The 23164-nt window shown below is 48.6% G+C and overlaps 1 protein-coding gene across 2 annotated transcripts in view; it reads left to right on the forward strand.

The window, feature by feature from the left end:
* Positions 1–22932, forward strand: part of MYO10 (myosin X) — a 213488-nt gene extending 190556 nt beyond the window's left edge. The window contains exons 28-41 of one of the 2 annotated variants that reach the window (XM_044233626.1): positions 2150–2245; positions 5195–5288; positions 6005–6060; positions 7784–7926; positions 8622–8816; positions 10473–10630; positions 13558–13681; positions 14174–14471; positions 15030–15237; positions 16011–16147; positions 16892–17012; positions 17411–17863; positions 19958–20149; positions 21465–22932. In XM_044233626.1, the coding sequence (XP_044089561.1) occupies positions 2150–2245; positions 5195–5288; positions 6005–6060; positions 7784–7926; positions 8622–8816; positions 10473–10630; positions 13558–13681; positions 14174–14471; positions 15030–15237; positions 16011–16147; positions 16892–17012; positions 17411–17863; positions 19958–20149; positions 21465–21566 (2377 nt within the window). In that variant the 3' untranslated portion in view covers positions 21567–22932. The remainder of the gene's footprint in view (positions 1–2149; positions 2246–5194; positions 5289–6004; positions 6061–7783; positions 7927–8621; positions 8817–10472; positions 10631–13557; positions 13682–14173; positions 14472–15029; positions 15238–16010; positions 16148–16891; positions 17013–17410; positions 17864–19957; positions 20150–21464) is intronic. The other variant, XM_044233636.1, reaches the window with a different exon arrangement.
* Positions 22933–23164: the final 232 nt, after the last annotated feature.

Here is a 23164-nt window from a genome sequence, read left to right on the forward strand (position 1 = left end):
AGGCGTCCCTAGGCATTTAATTTTTAAGGGCAAATAATGAGATGCAGATAGCAGAGTATCGGGCTCCTCCGGGCTGCCGCTTGGGTTTCTCAGGAGCCCATGCTCCATCCTGCACGGGTGGGAGTGTGGAGGGCAGTAAGATTAAATCCTACAAGAAATCTGCCCAGCATGACACAGCTTCAGCCTCTCGCTCCGTGGAAGGCTCACCCACAACTGCCAGGAAGCTCGTAGGAGGAGGGCAGAGACGGAACTTCACTGGTGGAAATTAGTATATAATCCTCGTGCACCTTGCTCTGTGCTGCTTAATATAAAGCCCTATTCTCCAGGTGCTTTGTGAAAATTACAGTTTTAAGGAGACCTTAGCTCTGACTTGGCCATTTCTGTCTTGTTCTGCAGAGGGAGGGCCAGGAGTTGTAAGGGTTTCACCACATTAAGATTTCTTACTGACATTAATTAAAAGCATCCACTCTATTTTGAAATGTTTTGTTACAGAAAATTTCAGTCCTATGCAGAAGTAGGCAGAAGAATACAATGAAATCCATGTACTCATTCTGCCGCTTTCAATTTAAAACTCTCCCCCCACCAACCATAGCGGGTGTTTCAACACTAATCCCACCCACATGCTCCCCCTACGGGCCGTATTTTGTAAAGCAAGGTCCTGACATCAGAATTTTGTCTCTAAATATTTTAGTATACACTTAGTGCTTAAGACTCTTAATATATAATCACATTATGGTGACAGCATTTACAGAAGTAACATGAACTTCTCAATCATCCAAACTCCAGTCATTGCTCAAATTTCCCCAGTTGTCTTGTCAATGGAGGTGATGGTGCTCTTGTTAAGGGTCATAATTTCTCATCCAGCAACAGATCTCCCGAATCTCTCGTAATTTATACAACAATACACAGCCCCATCATTTTCTTCACGTACTCGCTGTCATTGAAGATGCCGCCGCATTTATCCTACAGAGTTCCCAGATTCTATGCATCGTGACCCTGACAATATGATTATTGCCTCTCCAGGGAAGCCTTTTACAAGTGCAAGTCCCTGGGCCCCACCCCGGAGGAAACAGCCTCCACCCACCACCCCGCTTCCATCTAGATCACGGTCTCACCTCTCATTTTACACACAAGGTCACTGAGTTCCAGAGAGGCAGAGTGGCTGGTCCAGGATAACATGGTCCAAACAGTTTCCCTGGAGTCCTGCTCAGGGAACACCATGACCCGAAGCTTGGCTAATTCCTTCTCATCTGTCACCCCTTGCTTCCTGCTCAGAAAGGGTGTCCTGGACTACTCTAGGAATTCTCACCATCTTGCGTTTTAAAAATATTTTATCTCGTCTCAGTGATTCTAGCTCTAAGATATTTATTTTTCTAACTAGTTAGACTGTTTAGTTGTGTAGATATAAAAGGCATATTGAAGTGTGAAGAGTTACACTACTTTAGTTGGCAAAGCAAGCTGGCTTTTCCCCAAGACCCTTCTTCATCAACCATTTGATCCCTTTCTGCTTGTGTTTTACCCTCATCTTGTTAATCTGGGCCTCCGATTTTACACGTCTAGTGTTGTTTAGGGCATGTTGAGATGAGAGCAAAATGGTGTTGAGATCCAGAAACACCCAAACCCTGCCCTTCACCCCAGTGGGAATCATGTGTCTGTACGAGGTGGAGAGTGTCACAGGTGTCAGCCGAGGCCTTAAGCTGTAGTGGGAAGCCATGAGGAGCCGGGAAGACTCAAGCCACGCTCGTCACCTTGTAGGGGTTCTGCCATTGTAGCGCACTGAGGAGCTGAGGGTGGGGGCCGGGTGGGAGGCGGCTGCCCCAATCCTTCTAGGGCCCCAGCGGGGGCGGGCATCGGGTGGGCGGAGTGCGGAGAGAGACTTCTCCCTCGAGTAGTCTGGAAACACCTATCCCGGCCTGAGCCTTCCTCTGTCTGAAAGCAGAGAGGAGCCCAGCCAGCCTCCCTCCGCCGCCGACCCCCAGCTTGAGGCCACAGGGATCTTCATCATTAAAAAAAAAAAGGCCAAAGTTGGTGTTTGATCATTTGGTTATAGTTTCTGACCCTGTCGTCATTTGGGTGAAATGGCTTTTCCTGCTTACTCTTAAGGATTCTGTGGTCCTGATTTGTATTTGCTGCTGTTGCTACTTTGCAGAGAGATCATCGATAACACCAGCAAAGAGAACGGGATCGACATCATCATGGCCGACAGGACCTTCCACCTGATCGCCGAGTCCCCAGAAGATGCCAGGTGAGGCACGGCCGTGGGCTGCCCTCAGACGACATCCTCGCTCCCGCTGAGGCCTGGCTGCCGCTCGACCAGCTCTGAAGAGACTGCACCTGATTGTCTAGTTGGGCTTTTCTGTTAGGATGGGTGAAGAACCGAGTCATGAGATGGACGTACTTGTCCCCTGGGGAACCTGTCACTGGGCTCAGGTGTCCAAGAAACACACAAGGGTCAGGATTTCCAGCTTTGAATGCCACTAGACAGACTCCTTGTTATCTTGGCTCAGGCTTTTGTTGTCCCCAGCAGTGTATGTAAATCATGCAACAGCACAGAGCCAAAAGCCCACCCTCTGGAAGCTTCTGAGCATAGCTTGCGTTTGCTTCCCATAGAGTAGCCCATTTAATTCTCACGGCTGCCCTACAAGGTTAATAGCGTTGTTACCATTATTACTGTGACCCGCATTTTACAGAATAGGAGACTCAGACGTGACAAAGTTGAGTATCATTGGTAAAGTCACAAAAGCTCAGTTTCAGTGAATGGAGGCATTATGATTCTTACATTTCTTAAGGAGCTTAATTTTTTGACTGAGCTCAAAGGACAGTGGGGTCAGTGTCCATTGGCTGGATCAAATGGTCTCACGTTCCTGGACCCCAGGACCCCATGCTTGTGGGACATGTGGAAAACAGGAGAGCTGCTGTCTGTCCCCCGGTGTGATGGATCACACGGCCACACGCTGGATGAGACAGAGCCAAGCATTTGTTTTCTCCTGCTGCTTTAGGAGCCACAGGACTGTGTTGGAGGTATCTGTCCTCTCCTCTGAGCAAGGCCAGAGAGCATCTTTGGCCTAGATCCTTTATTTCTGACCTCTGAAATCATTCAGATCTTGTAATGAATTCTCAGTGCCTTTCACAGCGACCCCTTTGCCCTTTGGATGTCTCAGTCCATAGAGCACCATGGGAGCAGCTTTAAGGGCAAAGAAAATAATTCTTCCCATGGGAACAAACTAAAACCATGCTTGGATCCATAAATTATGACGCAGACTGGAAAAACAAGCAAACCTGGAATTACAGCCCCTTCATTCCATCTGGGACTCCTAGAGACCGCCCGTGGGTGTTTGTGGTCTGTGGAATGCCCACGGCTTTCCAGCTGAATTACAGGCCCAGCGTTCCAGAGCCATCCTCTCTGTTTTAGGCCATAATGAACTTGCTAAATTTAACATTGGAGACTTTTTTTTTTTTTCCCCAAGTAGGCTTCATGCTAGGCCAGTATGGGGTTTGGACTCCTGACCCTGAGATTAAGACCTGAGCTGATACCAAGTATTGGATGCTTAACTGACTGAGCCATCCAGGGGCCCCAACATTTGCAGTAGTTTAATGGAGAACTTCTTCCCTTGGCCAGTAAAACATGTTTTTAAAAATTCCTTTTCAGATCGAGTTAAATCTGACTCAGGAGGAGAAATCTGTCGATTTAAGGGTGTCACCTGAATAGAATGAAAGCCCAGCAAATTTTATTTGTGTGTGTGTGGGTGTGTGTGATCCCATGTGGCCTACGTCTTGAATGTGTGTTTTTCAGTTTTGGATTTGGGAAACATTTTTGAGCTTCGTAAAGCAGTGACTTAAGTCTTGACTTTGAGTCAATTAGAATTGATGAAGCAAATTTATATTGAGATGTTTCCCCTGTTTCCCTGGGACTCTGTATACACTGCGTGTTTTCAAGCTCTTGGTCACATTTTTCTCCTTTAGGAAACACTGGAGACAGATTTTAGTGCTTTGCTATAGATACATGACTTGGGCTTTTATATAGGTATACATTTTTGGCTTAAGTATCCCGTCATAGACATCAAGTACTTTATCCTGTGCCATACTTAGTAGGAGCGTATCTGTATGTCTTATTAACCCTTGCAGGAGAGGGCTGTCCCTAGCATCTCCCATTTGGCACCTCCTACGTTTTATGGTTGGTTGATCAATGTTGGATTGGATGGATGGATGGATGGACGGACGGACGGACTGACACATGGATATGTGGCTATTTGTGGTCATTTTGCTCAAGCCTATATTGTGTTTCTAGTTCCATCATGACTTTTGTTCAGCTTGACTTTTCTGGGGTTGATCTGTTTTCCTTTGCTGTCTCATTCTAATGAGGCTGCAAATGAGAAAACTCATTTTGGGTGAGAAGAGAAGAGTTCTCCGGTCAAAATAGCATTTCTCTTTCTACTTCAAGTGATTGTTTTCTGTTTGCAGTTCTCCTATGGTTTTATTCTTACTTAGGTAGAAATGCTATCAGGTGGTCAGAAACCCCATCCTGGGAGTGAGTAGGGAAGACTGACCTCAGTGGGCATCCTGAGGTGGTACTCCACCATCATCGGCCTTCTTACCTTGGAATTTACTTTTTTTTTTTTTTTTTTTTAAGATTTTATTTATTTATTTGAGAGAAATTGAAAATGGGGAGATCACAGAGCTTTGGAGAGGGAGGAGACTCGCCACTGAGCAGAGAGCCAGATGTCGGACTCCATCTCAGGATCCTGGGGTCATGACCCCAGCCAGAGCCAGACACTTAACCAACTGAGCCATGGAGGGACCCCTGTTTTTAAAGAAAGAAAAGGCACTTGAATATTTCCTAGGTTATAGATAATACCTTCAGTAAAGATCCTTGGTGTATAAGTGTTTGGGGTGGAACTGAGGATTTCATTATCCTCATTATTCAGTGTCCGGAAGTCTGGGGCAGCTGGAGGAGAGGGTCTCCCCTTGATCTGAAACTGCAGCAGCCATAGCTAAAGGCATTGCCTGTTTCTTCAACCGTTGCCTGTTGGCAACATGACACCCACATTTACCCCATGAGGAGTGTCGGCGGATTAAAAACGAAATTGCTAGAGGAAATGTCACTTTCGCAGAGAATGCAGAGAAGGGCATCGGTCACCCCGGTGCCCGTCCAGCAGCTAGCCCCTCCTTGACAGTCTCTCTGTCCTTCCCACAGCCAGTGGTTCAGTGTGCTGAGTCAGGTCCACGCGTCCACCGACCAGGAGATCCGGGAGATGCACGACGAGCAGGCGAACCCGCAAAACGCCGTGGTGCGTGAGCATCATGGGGCGGAGGGAGGTGTCCCAGGGAGGCGAGGGGCCCGGGAATTCCTAGACAACCTTACGTAAAAGTGTAACAATTAAAGGAATGTTTTAAAAATCATGCAGAAATACAGAATTAGTAGAAGACGATCACAAGTAGTAATAGATTCCAGTCCTCCCGCTTTAAACCATTAAAAGGACCAAAAAGAAAATCCCGAGTTACATGAAATCCTAGAAGCGCATCATACCTCCCTCCAAAGGACTTCGGAATTCTGACTCGTGTTCTTCCAGTCTTCACTCTATCCTGGACGCATACAGAACCATACGGTCGTATTTTAGAAATCAAGTTTTCTTTTCTCCTAAGAAGACAGTAAGATCGAAGTCTCTTAGCGGGGTCTGAGTCTAAATTTAGGGACGGATCCTAGTGTGAGTCAGAAGATTTGTACTGTAGGGAGAAGTCTGAAATACATTCTAACGTATTCTAAAAACAGACAACATTAATTTATAATTTTTTTTTTTTTTTTTTAATGAGAGAACTGTAGATTCTGCCCTGTCTAGAGGCGGTACTCACCACCAGAAGGGGGACCTTTCTTAGATAACTATTATTTTAACACAGAAAGGAGAAGTGTTTATTTGGTTCTCTAGATAGCCATAACCTAAAGGATGTCATGGTCATGTGCGCTATACTGATAGATTCTCTTCCCCCTATTTTTGCTCCTTTTCAGGGCACTTTGGATGTGGGGCTGATTGATTCCGTGTGCGCCTCTGACAGCCCCGATCGGTAAGTTGGGATGCGACTCTCAGGAGAAGGAATTAGCAATCGGCAGGCTCCCCCAGCCCTCTCTGCTTCTGGGCCACTATCTTCTTTCCTGGGCCATGAAATGATTCAGGGCTGCGTGTTGCACCTGCTCAGTCCCAGGCTGCCTTCTTCGTGGCCAGGTTTATATCCAGAAGTCTTGCTCTCTGGGTATATTTGGGATGCTGGAGGAGACCATGGAAGCTAATTTAAACACTCAGTTACACACACACACACACACACACAAACACACACGAGGAATATTCTTCATTCAGATCCAGAGGTTGACCCAGGATTCCCAGAGGAAGAAAATGCCTGCTGAGCAAACCAGTATTCCAGCACAAAGAAGGGTGTCTTCCCCTTTCTAAACTTAATAATGAACTCAAGTAGGATTTTGATTGCAGTTTATGTGTACAGTATTAATAAATTAAACCACAAAGATTTTTCCTTGACATTTCCACCTTATCTGTGCCCTTAAGATAGCATGTTTTGGTTTTGTTTTCTGAAGGCACACCTTCTTTGTGGATGCCCCTGGGAGTCTGTACCATTGACCTTTGTCTGTATTTATCTATTTTTCTTTGCTGCTGTTTGAATCCAGAGTAGGAATCAAAATCGGCTTCTGCGTCTAGGAGCAAAGCTTTAGAAAGTGAACAGAAATGTATTCCAGTTGACGACAAAAATGGTGCCCACTGGGCAGCATTTCCTGGAGTCTCCATCTGCCCCTTGACAGAGGCTCTTCTGAACCACAGACCCATTGTTTCTAGGATCGCCCTACACCATCCTACACCTGGCTCGGGGACCTTACTAAGTGTGTCCTGTCAGTAGCCCAGATTTTATTCTGATGGTCAAGTTCCCACCTTGTCTACATCTGTCTCCTTCTGAAGGAGGCTCCAGCAGGCTGGGCATGTGAAGATCTGTGCGTAGAACTTTCCATTGCTGTAGGCCCTTCTCTCCATCAAGTTCCCTCCTTTCTCCCTTCCCAACTATAGAAAAAATCTTTTATTTTTAAAGAGCTACTGTAAACATTTGAAAACTTGAAAGAAATTATTCAGTCACTAGCATAAGCGGTTAGGTGCAGGAATTAGTAGGAGCAAGGGCCTCGGAGAGGCGTGGGCCATTGCCAGACAGAGATGAGGCAGATAGTAAATTTCCATTATTATGTTATCCCTGACAGAAATGAGGCTTTGTTCAATTGCTTTGAACACATGGACCCAGGTGGCTTTTTGTAGCCAGCATAATCGAGTGTGTAAGATGTTCTGTTTACACCTCTTTACTGATCTTCTTTTATTACTGGTGTCTGACATTTCATTACCGACCCACAGAAATATCATCCAAGGCAATACCCAGGGGCAGAAAGAAATTTACTTTGGAGAAGCATCAAAAAAAAAAAAAAAAAAAAAAAAAATTTCCCCCACCGTCACCTCATTTAGCTTTTTCCGAACCGAGTGTCATCTGGAAAGTTTTGCATGAAGCAATTTTTCCCTTTCCCCGGACCTTCAGAATGTGTGGCTCCAAGTTTAAAGGTTAATGAGGCATAAAATAAATCCTGCAGAAGTGAGCAAGAGTTACCTTAGCCTAAAGTACAAACGGCGCTGCAGTTTCCGATCCCTGTGACCGTCCGCCAGGAAAAAGGCATTTGGTCTTGGTTCAAACAGGTGATGCTGCCGGTGGGGCTAAGTCTCTGCTTCCTTCCTGCCCTGTCGCTCAGACCCAATTCGTTTGTGATCATCACGGCCAACCGGGTGCTCCACTGTAACGCGGATACCCCAGAGGAGATGCACCACTGGATCACGCTGCTGCAGAGATCCAAGGGGGACACCAGAGTGGAGGGCCAGGAGTTCATTGTGAGAGGTGACTGCTACTGCCGCTCTGCTTGGTCGGGGTCCTCTGTCTCCTTTTGCCTAGGTACTGCCGTGTTTCCCATGGGGGCAGCTTTTCTGAGGAATTTTGACTCTGGAGTTGCTTTTAAAAAATCACATAAGAGGGGCGCTTGGGTGGTGCAGTCGTTAAGCATCTGCCTTCAGTTCAGACCATGATCCCAGGGTCCTGGGATCGAGCCCCACATTGGGCTCCCTGCTCGGCAGGAAGCCTGCTTCTCCCTCTCCCACTCCCCCTGCTCGTGTTCCCACTCTTGCTGTCTCTCTCTGTCGAATAAATAAATAAAAATCTTTATAGGGGTGCCTGGGTGGCTCAGTGGGTTAAAGCCTCTGCCTTTGGTTTGGGGCATGGTCCCAGGATTTGGGATCGAGCCCTGCATCGGGCTCTCTGCTCAGCAGGGAGCCTGCTTCCCTTCCTCTCTCTCTGCCTCCGCATGCCTTTCTGCCTACTTGTGATCTCTGTCTGTCAAATAAATAAATAAAATCTTTTTAAAAAAAAATCTTTATAAAGAAAATGACTAAAAAAAAAAAAAAATCATGTAAGTCATGGTCGTGACCCTTTCTAGCCCATAAGTAGAAATGGGACCCATCTGGAAGCATCCTGCAGATTAGGACCCTGTATTGGGGGTTTCTTTTGATAGTTTTTAATTGACATTTTCATCTTTTCAGGGTGGTTGCACAAAGAAGTAAAAAACAGCCCGAAGATGTCTTCACTGAAACTCAAAAAACGGTGGTTTGTGCTCACCCACAATTCCTTGGATTACTACAAGAGCTCCGAGAAGAACGCTCTGAAATTGGGCACGTTGGTCCTTAACAGCCTCTGCTCGGTGGTGCCTCCCGACGAGAAGATCTTCAAAGAGACAGGTAACGCAGCCACGTACCCTCGGCGAACCTGGCTTTGCTCAGGCCGAGGGAGTTGATCTGCTGAAGCCGGCTGGGCTTAGCTCCATGGACATCTAGTACTGAAACCATAGTAAAGGGACGCCTGGGTGGCTCAGTCAGTAAGCGTCTGACTTCAGCTCAGGCCATGATCCCAGTGTCCCAGGATCAAGTCCCACATTGGGCTCCCTGCTCAGTGGGAAGCCTGCTTCTCCCTCTCCCACTCCCCCTGCTTGTGTTTCCTCTCTCACTGTCTCTCTCTTTCAGGTGAATAAATAAAAACTTAAAAACAAAACAAACAAACAAACAAAAAACATAGTAAAGAGGTCCTGCTTACTTGAGTTACACAAATGTTCTTAGGACAATTGCATAAAAACAAAGATTGCCCTGTGGTGAGCTCTCTTTTCCTGTGCTGTGTTTTTCATCTTTTCTATCTGTGTCATGAGACTCCTAACGCAGCCCAGGAACGCTAAATCCTAACTGTCCCTGAGCTTATTAACCTCGTAGATTAAAAAGCAGCCATGTTAGCTTAGTTTTGTTCTCATCAGTATTATGAAAATTTTTCTCGATTGGGTTCTATTGCTAGTTGTGATTTTATTCTTTTTTAAGATTTTTAAAATTTATTAGATAGAAAAAGAGAGCACATAAGCAAGGGGGAGGGACAGAGGGAGAGACAGAAGCAGGTTTCCCGTGGAGCAAGAGCCCAGTATGGGGCTTGATCCCAGCAACCTGAGATCATGCCTGAGCTCAAGGCAGATGCTTAACCGACTACACCACCCAGGCGCCCCGATTTTTGGGTTTGTTTTTTTTTTTTAATAGATTTTTATTTATTTATTTGACAGACAGAGATCACAAGTAGGCAGAGAGGCAGGTAGAGGGAGAGGAAGAAGCAGGCTCCCTGCTGAGCAGAAAGCCTGACGCAGGCTCCATCCCAGGAAGCTGGGATCATGACCTGAGCCGAAGGCAGAGGCCCTAACCCACTGAGCCACCCAGGCGCCCCCCGATTTTTGTTTTTAATACAGTTCCTCTGTTCCAAAGGATCGCTTGTTTCTGGACACACAGACGGCTTGCTTAGCAAAAGTGCTTTCTTCTCAAGGCAGAGTCTAAGGAAAGGAAACAAACAGGAAGGGATAAGGAGTGTCAGAAAGGGAAGGAAGCGTTTTCACTCTGGTTCCAGAGCCTTGAAAGCAGCTTAGTTTATGCTTGTTTTTGTTTTTGTTTTTTATCCAGAGCAAATGTTACCACTTACTTTTTTATATTTTAATTTATTTGAGACAGAGAGCGAGTGCACAAGCAGGGGGCGGCAGGGGGAGGGAGAAGCGGGCTCCTCGCTGAGCAGGGAGCCTGACATGGGGCTCGATCCCAGGACCTGAGCCCAAGGCAGAGGCTTCACCCACGGAGCCGTCCAGGCACCTCTGTTACCACTGATGTATTTAATCCTGGGTTTTACTGGTTTGGGTTTGTCTTCCCCTCCACCGGAAGCTCCTCCAGTCAGTGGGCGGACACACGGGTTGCCGGGCACGCTTGGGAACTCAGCGAGCGCTGCTGAATTGGCTGCTGGGTTGCTGGGCGGTGGGGGAAGGGCCCTCCGTTGGGGGCGGGGGTGGGGGCAATGACGCCACTGCGCATGCTCGGCCGCAGGCTACTGGAACGTCACCGTGTACGGACGCAAGCACTGCTACCGGCTCTACACCAAGCTGCTCAACGAGGCCACCAGGTGGTCCAGCGCCATCCAGAATGTGACGGACACCAAGGCCCCGATCGACACGCCCACCCAGCAGCTGATCCAGGACATCAAGGTAAGGGGCCACCGAGCTTACCGGGGTGGGTCACCGTCGCTCGCAGATACCCCCCATCTCTTGGAACATCAAGATGTCGGTCAAGCTCCATTTTTATTCCATCATCAGAACTAGCTTGCGATTCATTTTCTTTTGGAAGATCGTGGCTTTTAGAAATCTAAATACGAGCACTTAAGTGAAATTTGACCCTAAAAGTACTTTGAGTCCAGGGGTGTGGCAGGTGTGGCTGCCCAGGCAAACCCGGATGCTGGGCTGTGCACACAGAGGGAGGATGGTCTGTGGTTTGGGGTGTGGGTTCCCCATCCGAGGGACCTGGTGTGATTTCTGTGGGGGTGACCTGCAGCCACAGGTCACCCTTCAGCCCCGGGGTAGGGACCTTCTAGGAGCAACACAGTAATTCTCTTACTGAGAGTTCCTGGAGCACACGGGGGATTCACCAGCAGCCTGGATGGGTCTAGAAAACCTTTGGAACCTTTATTAAGCACCTCCACACTCACAGGAAGCTTCCAAGTCTCTGGACCAACACTGACCTTGTTAAATTGTAATTTCATTTTTATAAAGATGAACCTCGCAGGGAGGATACACTGAACGAATAATTACATGGTAGCCACGCACAGAGATTGCTGCGCTCATTTTTCAGGAATGGAAACAGAAACATGGAATATTCTGGCTGCGTTGTTCACACAGCTGGTCAGTCCCTGATGCAGAACCAGGTTAAGGGGTTTGTTTTTACTGCTCTTTCTCTACGTTATCCATCAGATAGATTCCTGATACCAAAGAAAGAGCTGAAACAGTGACAGAAAAGATTTGAGAATGATAGGACAGGTGTTTGTTGATCTGCATCGCAGGAAATGAACTCCTCAAATCCAGGAGGCAAGCTCAGACTTCGCAGAGGTGGGAGAGGGTCTAATATGTCTGTAAGGTATCATTTCCCACTGAATTCAAGTCATAGCACGCACAAGGTAGTGTTCTGGGTGTTTGGAGCTAAATTCCACCAAGTCCGTTATTCTCCAAGACTCTGCAAATTCCATGAAACCCAGGATGCTAAATGGTAGTGATTTCATTTCTGGCATTTAAAAAAATTATTTCTGAAGCTTTTTTTTTTTGAGAAAGGAGTGAAAACTCATCAGCTGAACGTTCTCTTCAAAGCTGTGTCTTATCTATTCTTATATCTCTAATATGAAAGTTGTCATTAAAAAGAGTAATAGAATTTTCCAAATATGAAACAACCCTCTTTTAAAAATTAGGTTGCCCTAATTAAGTCCATACAAAATTGTTGAAATAATTAAAGTTTTTTTCCCCCCTGGCTTTCAGTTGGGTGTTATTAAAAAAGTGTCATAGTGGAAATTACTGCGATAGAATGATTCATTGCCTGTCCTTCAACTTTTCTGTTTATCTAACGTTCTTAAAGGAACTTTGCCTTCTTAAAATCCCAAATTAACATTTTAGGAACCTAAGTACAGGATGAATTTCTATGAAAAGATCTCTTAAATTTCAAGAAAGAGAAGGCAGGCATGTTGAAGAATCGTCTGTCTAATAACATATCAACATGTGTCATTTTCAGGTATAGGAAAAATACAGAAGACCAATTAAAAAACAAAGTAATGTTTTTCTTTTTTTTTAAAACCGTTTATTTATTTGACAGGCAGACATCACAGGTAGGCAGAGAAGCAGGCAGAGAGAGAGGAAGGGAAGCAGGCTCCCTGCCAAGCAGAGAGCCCAGTTATGGGCTCAATCCCAGGACCCTGGGATCATGACCTGAGCTGAAGGCAGAGGCTTTAACCCACTGAGCCACCCAGGTGCCCCAAAACAATGTATTCTTTAAGTGAATTGTAGATAAAAATGGTTTGGCTAAGTGTCTGATGGCTAAATAGCAAAAGAACTTTACTTTTTGGAAGTATGCATAATCTCTGGGGAAAATATTTTCAGTAATACGGGAAAATATATACACTTGAAATGAAGAGAATGAGTTGCGACAAAAATGCACACTTGTGATTTGTCTTCAAACGCAGATTGTGGGTATCTTCATGCTTGATATCTTTTTTTTTTAAGATTTATTTGAGGGGCGCCTGGGTGGCTCAGTGTGTTAAAGCCTCTGCCTTCGGCTCAGGTCATGATCCCAGGGTCCCGGGATCGAGCCCCACATCGGGCTCTCTGCTCACCAGGGAGCCTGCTTCCTCCTCTCTCTCTGCCTGCCTCTCTGCCTACTTGTGATCTCTGTCTGTCAAATAAATAAATAAATAATCTTTTTTAAAAAAAATAAATAAATATTATTTGAGCCAGAGAGTGCCCGGGCAGAGGAAGTAGGAGAAGCAAACTCCCCACTGAATATGGAGCCGTACTCTGGGGTCAGGCTCACAACTCTGAGATCATGACCTGAGCGGAAACCAAGAGATGGATGCTTAACTGACCAAGCACTCCGGGCGCCCTAAAACTATCGCTGTTTTTTCAAGTAGGCCCCATGCCCAGCATTGAACCCAATGCGAGGCTTGAACTCAGGTCCCCGAGATCGAGACCTGAGCTGAGATCAAGAGTAGGATGCTGAACCAACCACCTCGGTGCCCCTGTGCTTAAAATTAGTAATGCTAGATTGTCTAGCATCTCCTGGATGTTTTAGACTCTGGAAAACGTTCACATGTGGGAGAATACAGGTTGTTAGGACACCTGGGTAGCTCAGTCGGTCAAGCTTCTGCCCTCGCGATCTCAGCTCAGATCATGGTCCTCAGGGACATGAGATCGAGCCCCAGTGTTGGCTCCTCTCTGGGCATGGAGTCAGCTTGAGAGTCTCTCCCTCTGACCCTCCCCATCTGCCCGTGTTCTCTCTAAAAAATATTTTAATTAAAAAAAAGAATACAGAGGCTTTTGTTCTTGCACACACGTGTGTTTTGGGTAAGCTTGCTGGCTTTAGCGGGTTCTCTGTTTTCAAGGAGAACTGCCTGAACTCCGACGTGGTGGAGCAGATTTACAAGCGGAACCCCATCCTCCGCCACACGCACCACCCCCTGCACTCGCCGCTGCTGCCCCTGCCCTACGGAGACATCAACCTGAACCGTGAGTGCCGGGGCCCACCGCGCTGTGCGGCCCGACACCGTTCTGTCCTCCGTGGTCGCTCCTTGGCTCTTTCCCATCAGCACGTGTTGTTTGTGGTGACGTAAGCATTGTTGAACTAGAAGAACAGTTGTCAAGGGGGTCAGGAAATGCCCTCCCTCCCTGTGGACTCAGAGTTGCCTGAATTTACTAGAGAACCAGATCCTGAAAGTCTTGCATTACAAAGCGGGAACCTGTTTGGCAATAGGCCAACTTTTTAAGCGAGCGTTTGGTTGAGGGAAGGAGTTCACTTATAGAACAAAACAGCATAACTTGCCCACCTCTGTGTTCACCATTGTTCATCTGATTCGAAGGTTCAGGGTCGTGGCGAGCACCATGTCCCGAAGCCACTGTCTGTCCCCATCCCCGTGTGTGTGTGTGCGTGCGCGCGCTGCCCCGATTCTAGCGTGTCCAGACCCCCCGTGTAAACACTCGTGTGTGTTCTGCTTCTCCTAGTGCTCAAAGACAAAGGCTACACCACCCTACAGGACGAAGCCATCAAGATCTTCAATTCCCTGCAGCAGCTGGAGTCCATGTCTGACCCCATCCCCATAATCCAGGGCATCCTGCAGACAGGGCACGACCTGCGCCCGCTGCGGGACGAGCTCTACTGCCAGCTCATCAAGCAGACCACCAAAGTGCCCCACCCGGGCAGCGTGGGCAACCTGTGCAGCTGGCAGATCCTGACGTGTCTCAGCTGCACCTTCTTGCCCAGCCGGGGGATCCTCAAGTATCTCCGCTTCCATCTGAGGAGGTAGGCGACGGCTGGGCCGTGCGGTCGCGCATGGGCCGCGCCAGGCTGTGGCTCGGAGGAGGACGCCTGGTGTGGTCCTGTGCTCGGGTCCCTTGAACAAGCCACACCAGGCTGCGGCAGGGACCGGGTCCCTTTCAGCGTGGTGTCCTAACGTCCGAGACATAGAGTCCATTTAATTACCGTCACCTGAGTAAATGGAGGGGGCAGGCCTGGGTACCGGGATCCGGATCAAACAGGTAGAGAGATTCTGACGCGGACTCTGATGAACCAGGGGAAAACGGTTTTCATCCCACAGTGTGAGACAGGACTCGGGCAGCGCGGCAGGGGTGAGCTGGCCGCAGAGCTGCTCCCCGCCCAGTGCTGGCTCTCTGGGACTTTTTATTATTATCCTTACTTGAATTTAAACAAAACCTGCACAGAAAGTGGCCCGTGTTTGCTCTGCACCACGTGGGGTCCCCTCGGGGGGGTCGTTTGCCCTCCGAGTGCTGAAAGCAGCCCAGCTCCCAGACGCCGGCCAGCCTCAGTCTAGCAATTAACAGTGAAGTGTTTGTCTCCTAGGATACGGGAACAGTTTCCAGGAACCGAGATGGAAAAATACTCCCTCTTCATTTATGAATCTCTCAAGAAAACCAAATGCAGGGAGTTCGTGCCTTCGCGGGATGAAATCGACGCCCTGATCCACAGGCAGGAAATGACGTCCACGGTGTACTGCCACGGGGGAGGCTCCTGCAAGATCACCATCAACTCCCACACCACGGCCGGGGAGGTGAGGGAGAAGCCCCTGCCTGATGCCCCACTGCCAGGGCACAGAAGTCAGCAGGGCTGATCACAGTTAGGCAGGCTCCCGCATGGCTGTGTTGTGCACAGTGCAGCAGGTGTAACCTACAACCAAACTCATGTATAAAGAGAGAAAAATACGTATCAAACATGAGTAGAAACACAAAAATGAGGCAGGTGCATATCTGGTAAAGAGTGTGTGGCTGACTCAGGGGTGCCCTCCAGGACGTGGGCTGACCGCAGCATCTCCGTGAGAAGGGGTCTCTGTTTGCTGTATGAGTATCTACAGTGATGAGTCAGATGAGCATATTGTCTTTTTTTTCCCCATTTTTAAAATTGAAATTTAGCATTCTAAAACCATGGCCTAAAAGAAGTAGGGGATAATATCCAGAAAAGCTTCCGGCGTGGAAAGGAAAAACATCAGTGGAACCCATTGTTTCTTGGAAGTTGATGAATGTATCAGACAAAAGAGAGGGCTTGAGTTTTTGTGGGCCTCTCCTGCTAGTAGAGGTTTGCAGGAACTTTGTCCGGCATCTGTCTCTACCAGTGGGCAAAATGCTCTGTGTTCTTTTTTTTACAAAGACAAGAGAAACCTGAGCACTTTCCAAAGAGCACTTTGGAAATTCTGGGTGACCACACATGACAGTGTTGGTGGGGGAGCTCCGTGGACCCTCACATGCCAGCGGCTCACTCGGGGCTCCGGTGAAGCCACATTCCAGGACCAGATGCTGGAAGCTGAAGACCTTGGGGTGTATCTTGCAGGTGGTGGAGAAGCTGATCAGAGGCCTGGCCATGGAGGACAGCAGGAACATGTTTGCCTTGTTTGAGTACAACGGAAGCGTCGATAAAGCCATTGAAAGCCGAACCATCGTAGCAGATGTGTTAGCAAAGTTCGAGAAGTAAGTTCCGTCTCCCTGGGATGCCAGCAGATGGAATAAATTAAGAGCAAAGTTGGGGATTGCTTTTGGCTTCAGTTTTCAGCTCTCAGTGTGCATTTGAGTTCCTGTTCTTTTACTTGTGTTGAAGCACATTTAATTTCTCATCTCTCCCTGCTGCCTGTTTTTCTTGATTCCTAGATAAAGCCCCTGTCTCATATAAGGTTCAGCTCACCATTGTTTTTTTACCCCATTTGCTCAGTCCCCTGTTCTACACACTGTCTTGGAATTTCCTGATTGTAGGCCTTTCACTTGTCACTGGCTTCAAAACAGGCCAGCAGACACAGGCAAACTCAAACACTTTTCAGACTGCATTTTATCTCTCTCAGACCTGTAATGTTCGATCTAGGACTTTCTTAACCCTTAAGTAGCACAAAAGGTACTATGGAGGCTGTGTTTATACTGAACAGGAATATTTGTGTCAATTTTTTTAAATATTGTCCTTTATTTGAGGGGTAGTAAAGTATGGATTGAGCATTATGTTGAGCCGGTACTAATTTGGGGCCCGCAGAAAATCCTTGTTCGCACAGTGTAATTAAAGGCTGCCCGTTTGTTGTCTTTTTAAAGTGAGACCAAAATGAAAGCATGATTTTCACTTCTGGCTAAATACAGTTGTTAGGGAATGAGTCATCTAAAGTCAACCCCTTGTGGCACCAAAGGGCCATTTGTCCTTTTGCTTTCTGAACCTCCCTTGCCTTCTGTCTGTAGGCTGGCTGCCACATCAGAGGTGGAGGACCTGCCCTGGAAATTCTACTTCAAACTCTACTGCTTCCTGGATACAGACAATGTGCCGAAAGACAGCGTGGAATTTGCATTTATGTTTGAACAGGTAGAAGGAACTTTCGGAAACAGGTTCCTCTGCAGGGGGGAAGGGGAAGGGGGGAGCAGACAGGAAACCCAGTCACACTCTTCCTAAGTCTGTGGTTGGTCTGGAGGGGCGTGAGGCCTGGCGGTTGCCCAGCATGCCCAGGGCGGCCGCTCCTTCCTGCGTCTCTAGAATAAAGACCATGACGCGTGCTGTGTGAGGTCCTGTGCTAAGATCTGTTCTAGCTGGGAGGAGAGAGACAGTCAGGGATGAAATACGTGTCAGATGCCACCTGTGCTAGGGAGAGATTTTAAGCAGCAGAAGTGGGGGGTGGGTACAGTTGTCTGGGAAGGTGACATTGGAGGGAAATGGTGACAGATTTCAGGTCACGCACCCCTAACACTGCCGCCTGCCTCCTTTAGGCGCACGAAGCGGTTCTCCGTGGCCACTACCCAGCCCCCGAAGAGAACCTGCAGGTTCTCGCTGCCCTGCGGCTCCAGTACCTGCAGGGAGACTACTCGCTGCACGCGTCTGTGCCCCCACTCGAGGACGTCTACTCCCTGCAGAGGCTGAAGGCCCGCATCAGCCAGTCCACCAGAAGCTTCACCCCGTGTGAGCGGCTGGAGAAGAGGCGGACGAGCTTCCTGGAGGGGACGCTGAGGCGCAGCTTCCGGACAGGGTCCGCCGTCCGGCAGAAGGCAGAGGAGGAACAGATGCTGGACATGTGGGTCAAGGAGGAGGTGTCCTCGGCGCGGGCCAATATCATTGACAAATGGAAGAAACTGCAGGGAATGAGCCAGGAGCAGGCCATGGCCAAGTACATGGCCTTGATCAAGGAGTGGCCAGGCTACGGGTCGACGCTCTTCGACGTGGAGGTAGGACTGATGGCTGCGTCTCTGATTGCCTGACCCGAAAGCACACACGAGTGTGGCTGTGGCCGTTTACATGGGGCTGGGGGCCTTTGCTGGCCCCCAGCATGGCTGGGTGGAGCCTCTGCTTTCTCGCCTCCTGTTGTTAGAGCAACTCCCCCCTACACTTCACCATTAACACACCCTCTGATTCACCCGTTTTCCTCCCTTGTAGTAAATGCTTTCTCAGTGTGAGCAGGGAATGGAAAATTAAGGGGTCACCTCTTCTTAAATACCTTATGTTCTTTCTTACAGAAGCTACAGATAGATTAAATCAAAAAGCGCTGATAAAAACCAGCATTTAAAATTAAAAAAAAAAAGTTTAGAATTATGTACATGAAATTAGAAACTTTGGATATAGTTGACCCTTGAACAGTGCGGTTGAAAATCTGTGAATAACTTTTGACTTCCTAAAATGTAACTACGAATAGTCTGCTATTGACTGAAAGCCTGATCAGTAACAGAGTCGATTAACACATATTTTGCATGTTAGATATTACATACATACATACATACTGTATTCTTACACTAAAGCTAGAGAAAAAAATATTGAGAAAATCCTAAGGAAAATACATTATAGCCACTACTGTATTTCAAAAAAAAAAATGCACATGTAAGTGGACCGTGCAGTTCAAACTCATGTTGTCAGGGGTCAGCTAGGATTTTACATTTGTTTTTTTCCCCATGAATATCTGTTTGCAGGTAAGAATTTGTTTCACAAATGCAATTTAGCCATTAGCGGTAACCCATACTGATTCATACACTTTTTTTTTTAAGTATACCATTTATTTGTTTATTGTTGAAGATTTTATTTAGTCACCTATCAGAACAACAGGGGGAGCAATAGGCAGAGGGAGAAGCAGACTCCCCACTGAGCAGGCATCCCAATGCGGAACTCGATTCCAGGACCCTAGGACTGGGACTCTGACCGGAGCTGAAGGCAGACACTGAACAGACTGAGCTGCCCAGGTGCCCCTTAAGTAACCCGTTTACTGAAAGGAAATCCTTCCGGTGCTGTAGATCAAGGCTTGGCAATCTCTGTGCCACTTCTTGGCCATCTCTGTGCCACTTCTTCTACACGATGTACGGGAACGCGGCAATACTCCTTCCTGCATCTGCCCCTGGCTGCTTCCACACTAACGTGGCCACACTGGGGAGCTGTGGCAGAGACCCTGTGGCTCGCAGCACCTAAAATATTGACTCCCTGTCCCTTCACGGGTAAGTTTGCCAGCCCCTGGTCTGGGTAAACTTTCAGTTTTCTACTCACAATCCCATTCAGCATGTTTGGTATCTGATGACTTTTAAGTGAGGCTCTATAAAAATATCGAAGTATTGATTGTGTATTCCAAGATCTCCTCATGGCTTTTCATTGTGCGCTGTGTTTGCTTGCTTGCTTGGTCCAGTGGGGTTTGTCTTCAGGTGTAAATCAGAAGTTTTGTACAACACCTCCTCTTCTCGGTGTCCCTCGTGTACATCCCTCCTGTTCCTACCGGCTTCTCATGCCTGACTCGGGGTTCTTGTTCCCCCCGACTCCAGTCCATGCAGGGAAGCCTGTCACCAAGCCAGTGAGATTCCCTTTAGCTCCAGGCACACAGCAGGTCGCTGCTGCTGCCTCTTGTCTAGAAGCCAGTTTTTCAAGAGTTGCCCAACTGCTCAGCACAGAGTGATTTGGAGAACTTCCCTCTGATCTTAGATTTTGCATTGGAGGAAGAGTGATCTGAAAAAGGATTGCAGGCAGAGCTAGGGATAGGAGACTGGCTCCGGGCTGCTGGGTTTGCTGGGGGAGCCACTGTCGGCTCCCCGCAGAGTAAGGTTATCAACAGCGGGGGTGGGGTGGGGGGTCAAAGCACAACATCAGGATTCACGGAGTGGTTTTCTGAACGCCCAGCATGGGTCTTCCGGTCAGAAACCAGTCAGGCCTCCAAGGAGAGACCACATGTCCTATTTCAGTTGCCCGGGCACAGACTGGGTCTTGGATGCCTACCATGTTCTGCCCAGAATGCTTGACTCAGCCTCTCCCGCGTCCTCGGTTTTTGCTACTTGATGATCTCTCGTCCACAGTGCAAGGAAGGCGGCTTCCCCCAGGACCTGTGGTTGGGCGTCAGTGCCGATGCCGTGTCGGTCTACAAGCGCGGGGAGGGAAGACCACTGGAAGTGTTCCAGTATGAGCACATCCTCTCTTTCGGGGCACCGCTGGCAAACACATACAAAATCGTGGTCGACGAGAGGGAGCTGCTCTTTGAAACCAGTGAGGTAAGAGGCAAGCCAAGGAAATCATTTGTGACCTTGACAAGAGAGAGAAACGATGCCCCATTTCCTGATGCCTTTGAGTAATTTCGACTCTTTTGCTTTAAAATATATGAAAATACAGCATGGCTGTCCCTCCCCAGGTGTAGGTTCCCTGAGGGCCAAAATTGAACCCTCCCATATTTCTTCTGTACCTTTGCAGCCGAGAGATTTCGTTCCATTCTACCGGCGGGTCTTACCCGTGGAGGAAAGGAAATGATGTAGATGTCCAAAATATATATAGTTGGGCGAGGAAGCCTTGTGCCCATCAGCAGATGATGACGGCAAGATTCACAGCTGGAGGGGCCAGGGCCATGACTACCCTGGGCATAGCTAATTCTGGCTCCCAAAATCACCCCCCAAAAAAAGCCTCTAAATGTGTGTGCCATCTGCTCCAAAGCTTAAAATGTCATCCTCGTCATGATAAATGGAGAAGCCTGCTGAGGCCACCACGTAGGACGCTACTAGCACGCAAGGGTGGGAAATGGAAATGAATGACGCACCGGCTCAGCTGTTGGTGTAGTCACGGGGGGGCGTCCCAGAGGCCGGGAGCAGCAGGCTCTCGGAGGCTGTGGGGCAGGAGGCGGACTAGGCTAAGGGGAGGGGAGCAGGGACACGGAGGAGGCAGGACCTTTGGCCGGAGGGTTCCAGGCCCCCCCCCGCTGCCAGGTTTGGGTGACTCCGGTAGAGAGAGTGACGGTGCCAGCCGAGGGGAGGGACGATGAGGTAACAAGGCCGCGGGGACGCCTTGAGAGGGGTGCAGGCCAGCCTGAGGGACAGGCCCGGGGGGAGGCAGTGCCTGCGTCCCAGGAAGGGGCTAGTGTGCGGTCACGGCCAGCCACCACGTCTCGCTCCCAGCCTAGCCTCGCTGTGTCCCGCAGCCGTGTCCTGGGGCAGGCACGACACTGGGGTGAGCCGGGGTTAACTAGCCGGCTCGCGGGCGCGGTTGTTCGCCAGTGTTTTCATCAGGGGGAGTCATCCCAGCCCTCAAGACACCCACAGTGTCCTTGAGTGGCGTTTTTTGTTTTGAATGTGTGAAATCTGCCAAGAGTCCATCAGGCAGAATTGTGGTTTTCGTGGGAAAGAACCACGCGCTGCGACGCACCGTATTCAGAAAAGCCAGGCTTCCCCAGCCCGCCGGCCGCGGGGACGAGGGGCAAACTGCGGGAGGTCCGGCTGGGGAGCGAGCCCGAGCCAAGACTGGCGCGGGGGCCCCGGGGGGAATGACCCGGCGGCCCTCCCCGCGCCCCCGCTGAGCGCGTCCCCTGTGCCTCGGCCGCAGGTGGTGGACGTGGCCAAGCTCATGAAGGCCTACATCAGCATGATCGTGAAGAAGCGCTACAGCACGTCGCGCTCCGTGAGCAGCCAGGGCAGCTCCAGGTGAAGGCGCCAGGGACCCGACGTGTCTTGAGCAGCCGCGCGTGAGACCCTCTGGCCTTGACCGAGCCCGTGCCGCGCAGAGCCCCGGCGGAGCTGCCCCCGCCTTCTGGAAGCCCCCGGCCGGAGGAAGGTGTCTCCGAGGGGCCGTCCGCCCTCTCCACTTCCGTGACCCTGTATTAAGCTGTCAACCGTAGCAGTGGGCCCCGTTTGGAAAGCTTTACTACTCTTAGATGACACATGCCTTAAAAAAGAGAGGACAAACCCCCACCCCGACCCCGGCCCCCACCAAAGCAGCCAGAAGTGCCTTAACGCGTGGACCCAACACTAACTGACCTTAACTGTGCTACTGAAGGGAGCTGCCCCTGCCCCCTCGGGGAGACTCACAGAGCTTGGGGGAGGGGGCGTTCATTCATCAATTCTGCACTAACCTCCCAGCCTGATTTCCCTCCTTGGAGGGAAGGTGAGGGAGCCGGGAGGGGGGACGGAGGGAGCACAAGGGGACAGGATATTTTAGCTGGAGTGCTGCTGGCAGCCTTCTTCGTGGACATAGATTAACTTCTTTGTTTCGTCTTTCAAGTCTCTGAGCTTGCCTGTGCATGCCTGTGTTCATAAACTCATCACTTTAATCACTGTCTCATGAGCATTAAAAGCAAAGGGAAAAAAGGATGTGCAATGGTGTAAACAGTCTGTCTGTATATTTTAATAGTTTAGAGTTCTAGTCTTCAGTCGTTACTTTATGAGGTGGTTTTATTAACAGACCAGAATCCTGGACTTTCCTGTCTTTGCTGTATTTCAGAAACCATGTGTTGACTCCGTTTTGTTTTATTACTTGTAGCAAAGTCTGCACTCTGTGTCTGCTGTGTTATAAACAGATACGCAGCCCATACAGATAATGGTTTTTATAAACCAGTCTGACTCCGATGCTGTTTTTAGAACTATATGAAGGCATTTTGGAGTCTTTAGTTTCTAAAAGATTTAAGTTAAAAAGAAATTTTCTTTGAGGGTGAGTTCGTATTGCTGCAGGTTGTGACCGTATGACCATGGTTGGGTGTGGCGGAAAGAAGTTTCATTCCCCAGGGGTGTGATGCGAGAGCAAATCTTGAAAGGACCGTGACTGACGCTTTAAGAAAATACACTTTATCCCAGATTATAATGGTAGTCCGACAAGGTGCCTGTAAATAAATCAGTGTTTATGACCAGAAGAAAAATAATCTGGTCCTGGACTTTTATTTTTATATGGAAAAGTTGTAAAGACTTAGGCCAACTAAGTCTGCCCACAAAGAAAAAAAAATGCCTTACCTCTCCGGGACAGCCCTGCGAAACTGTTTGCTGACTCAAAGAAGGTCTGATAATAAAAGATATTAGCTATCCTGCAGTGTGTTTTCTTGAGCAGGGGGACCTGAAATACATTGTGGGATCGGGGTTTTCTTGTTGGTTTGGTTTTAATGCTTTTGGTCTCAGTGCCTAAGTTGCGTGTTTCCTAAGTTGACCAACAGGTCTTAGAGCGGACGTGGAGACCCTGGACTGCTCTTCTAGACACACAGCACGACTCCAAGGAAGCGGAGAAGGTAAAAGCAAGGATTCCGTGAAATCCAAAAATCC

The sequence above is a fragment of the Neovison vison genome, chromosome 1 (assembly GCF_020171115.1).
Source record: "Neovison vison isolate M4711 chromosome 1, ASM_NN_V1, whole genome shotgun sequence".
Taxonomy (NCBI): domain Eukaryota; kingdom Metazoa; phylum Chordata; class Mammalia; order Carnivora; family Mustelidae; genus Neogale; species Neogale vison.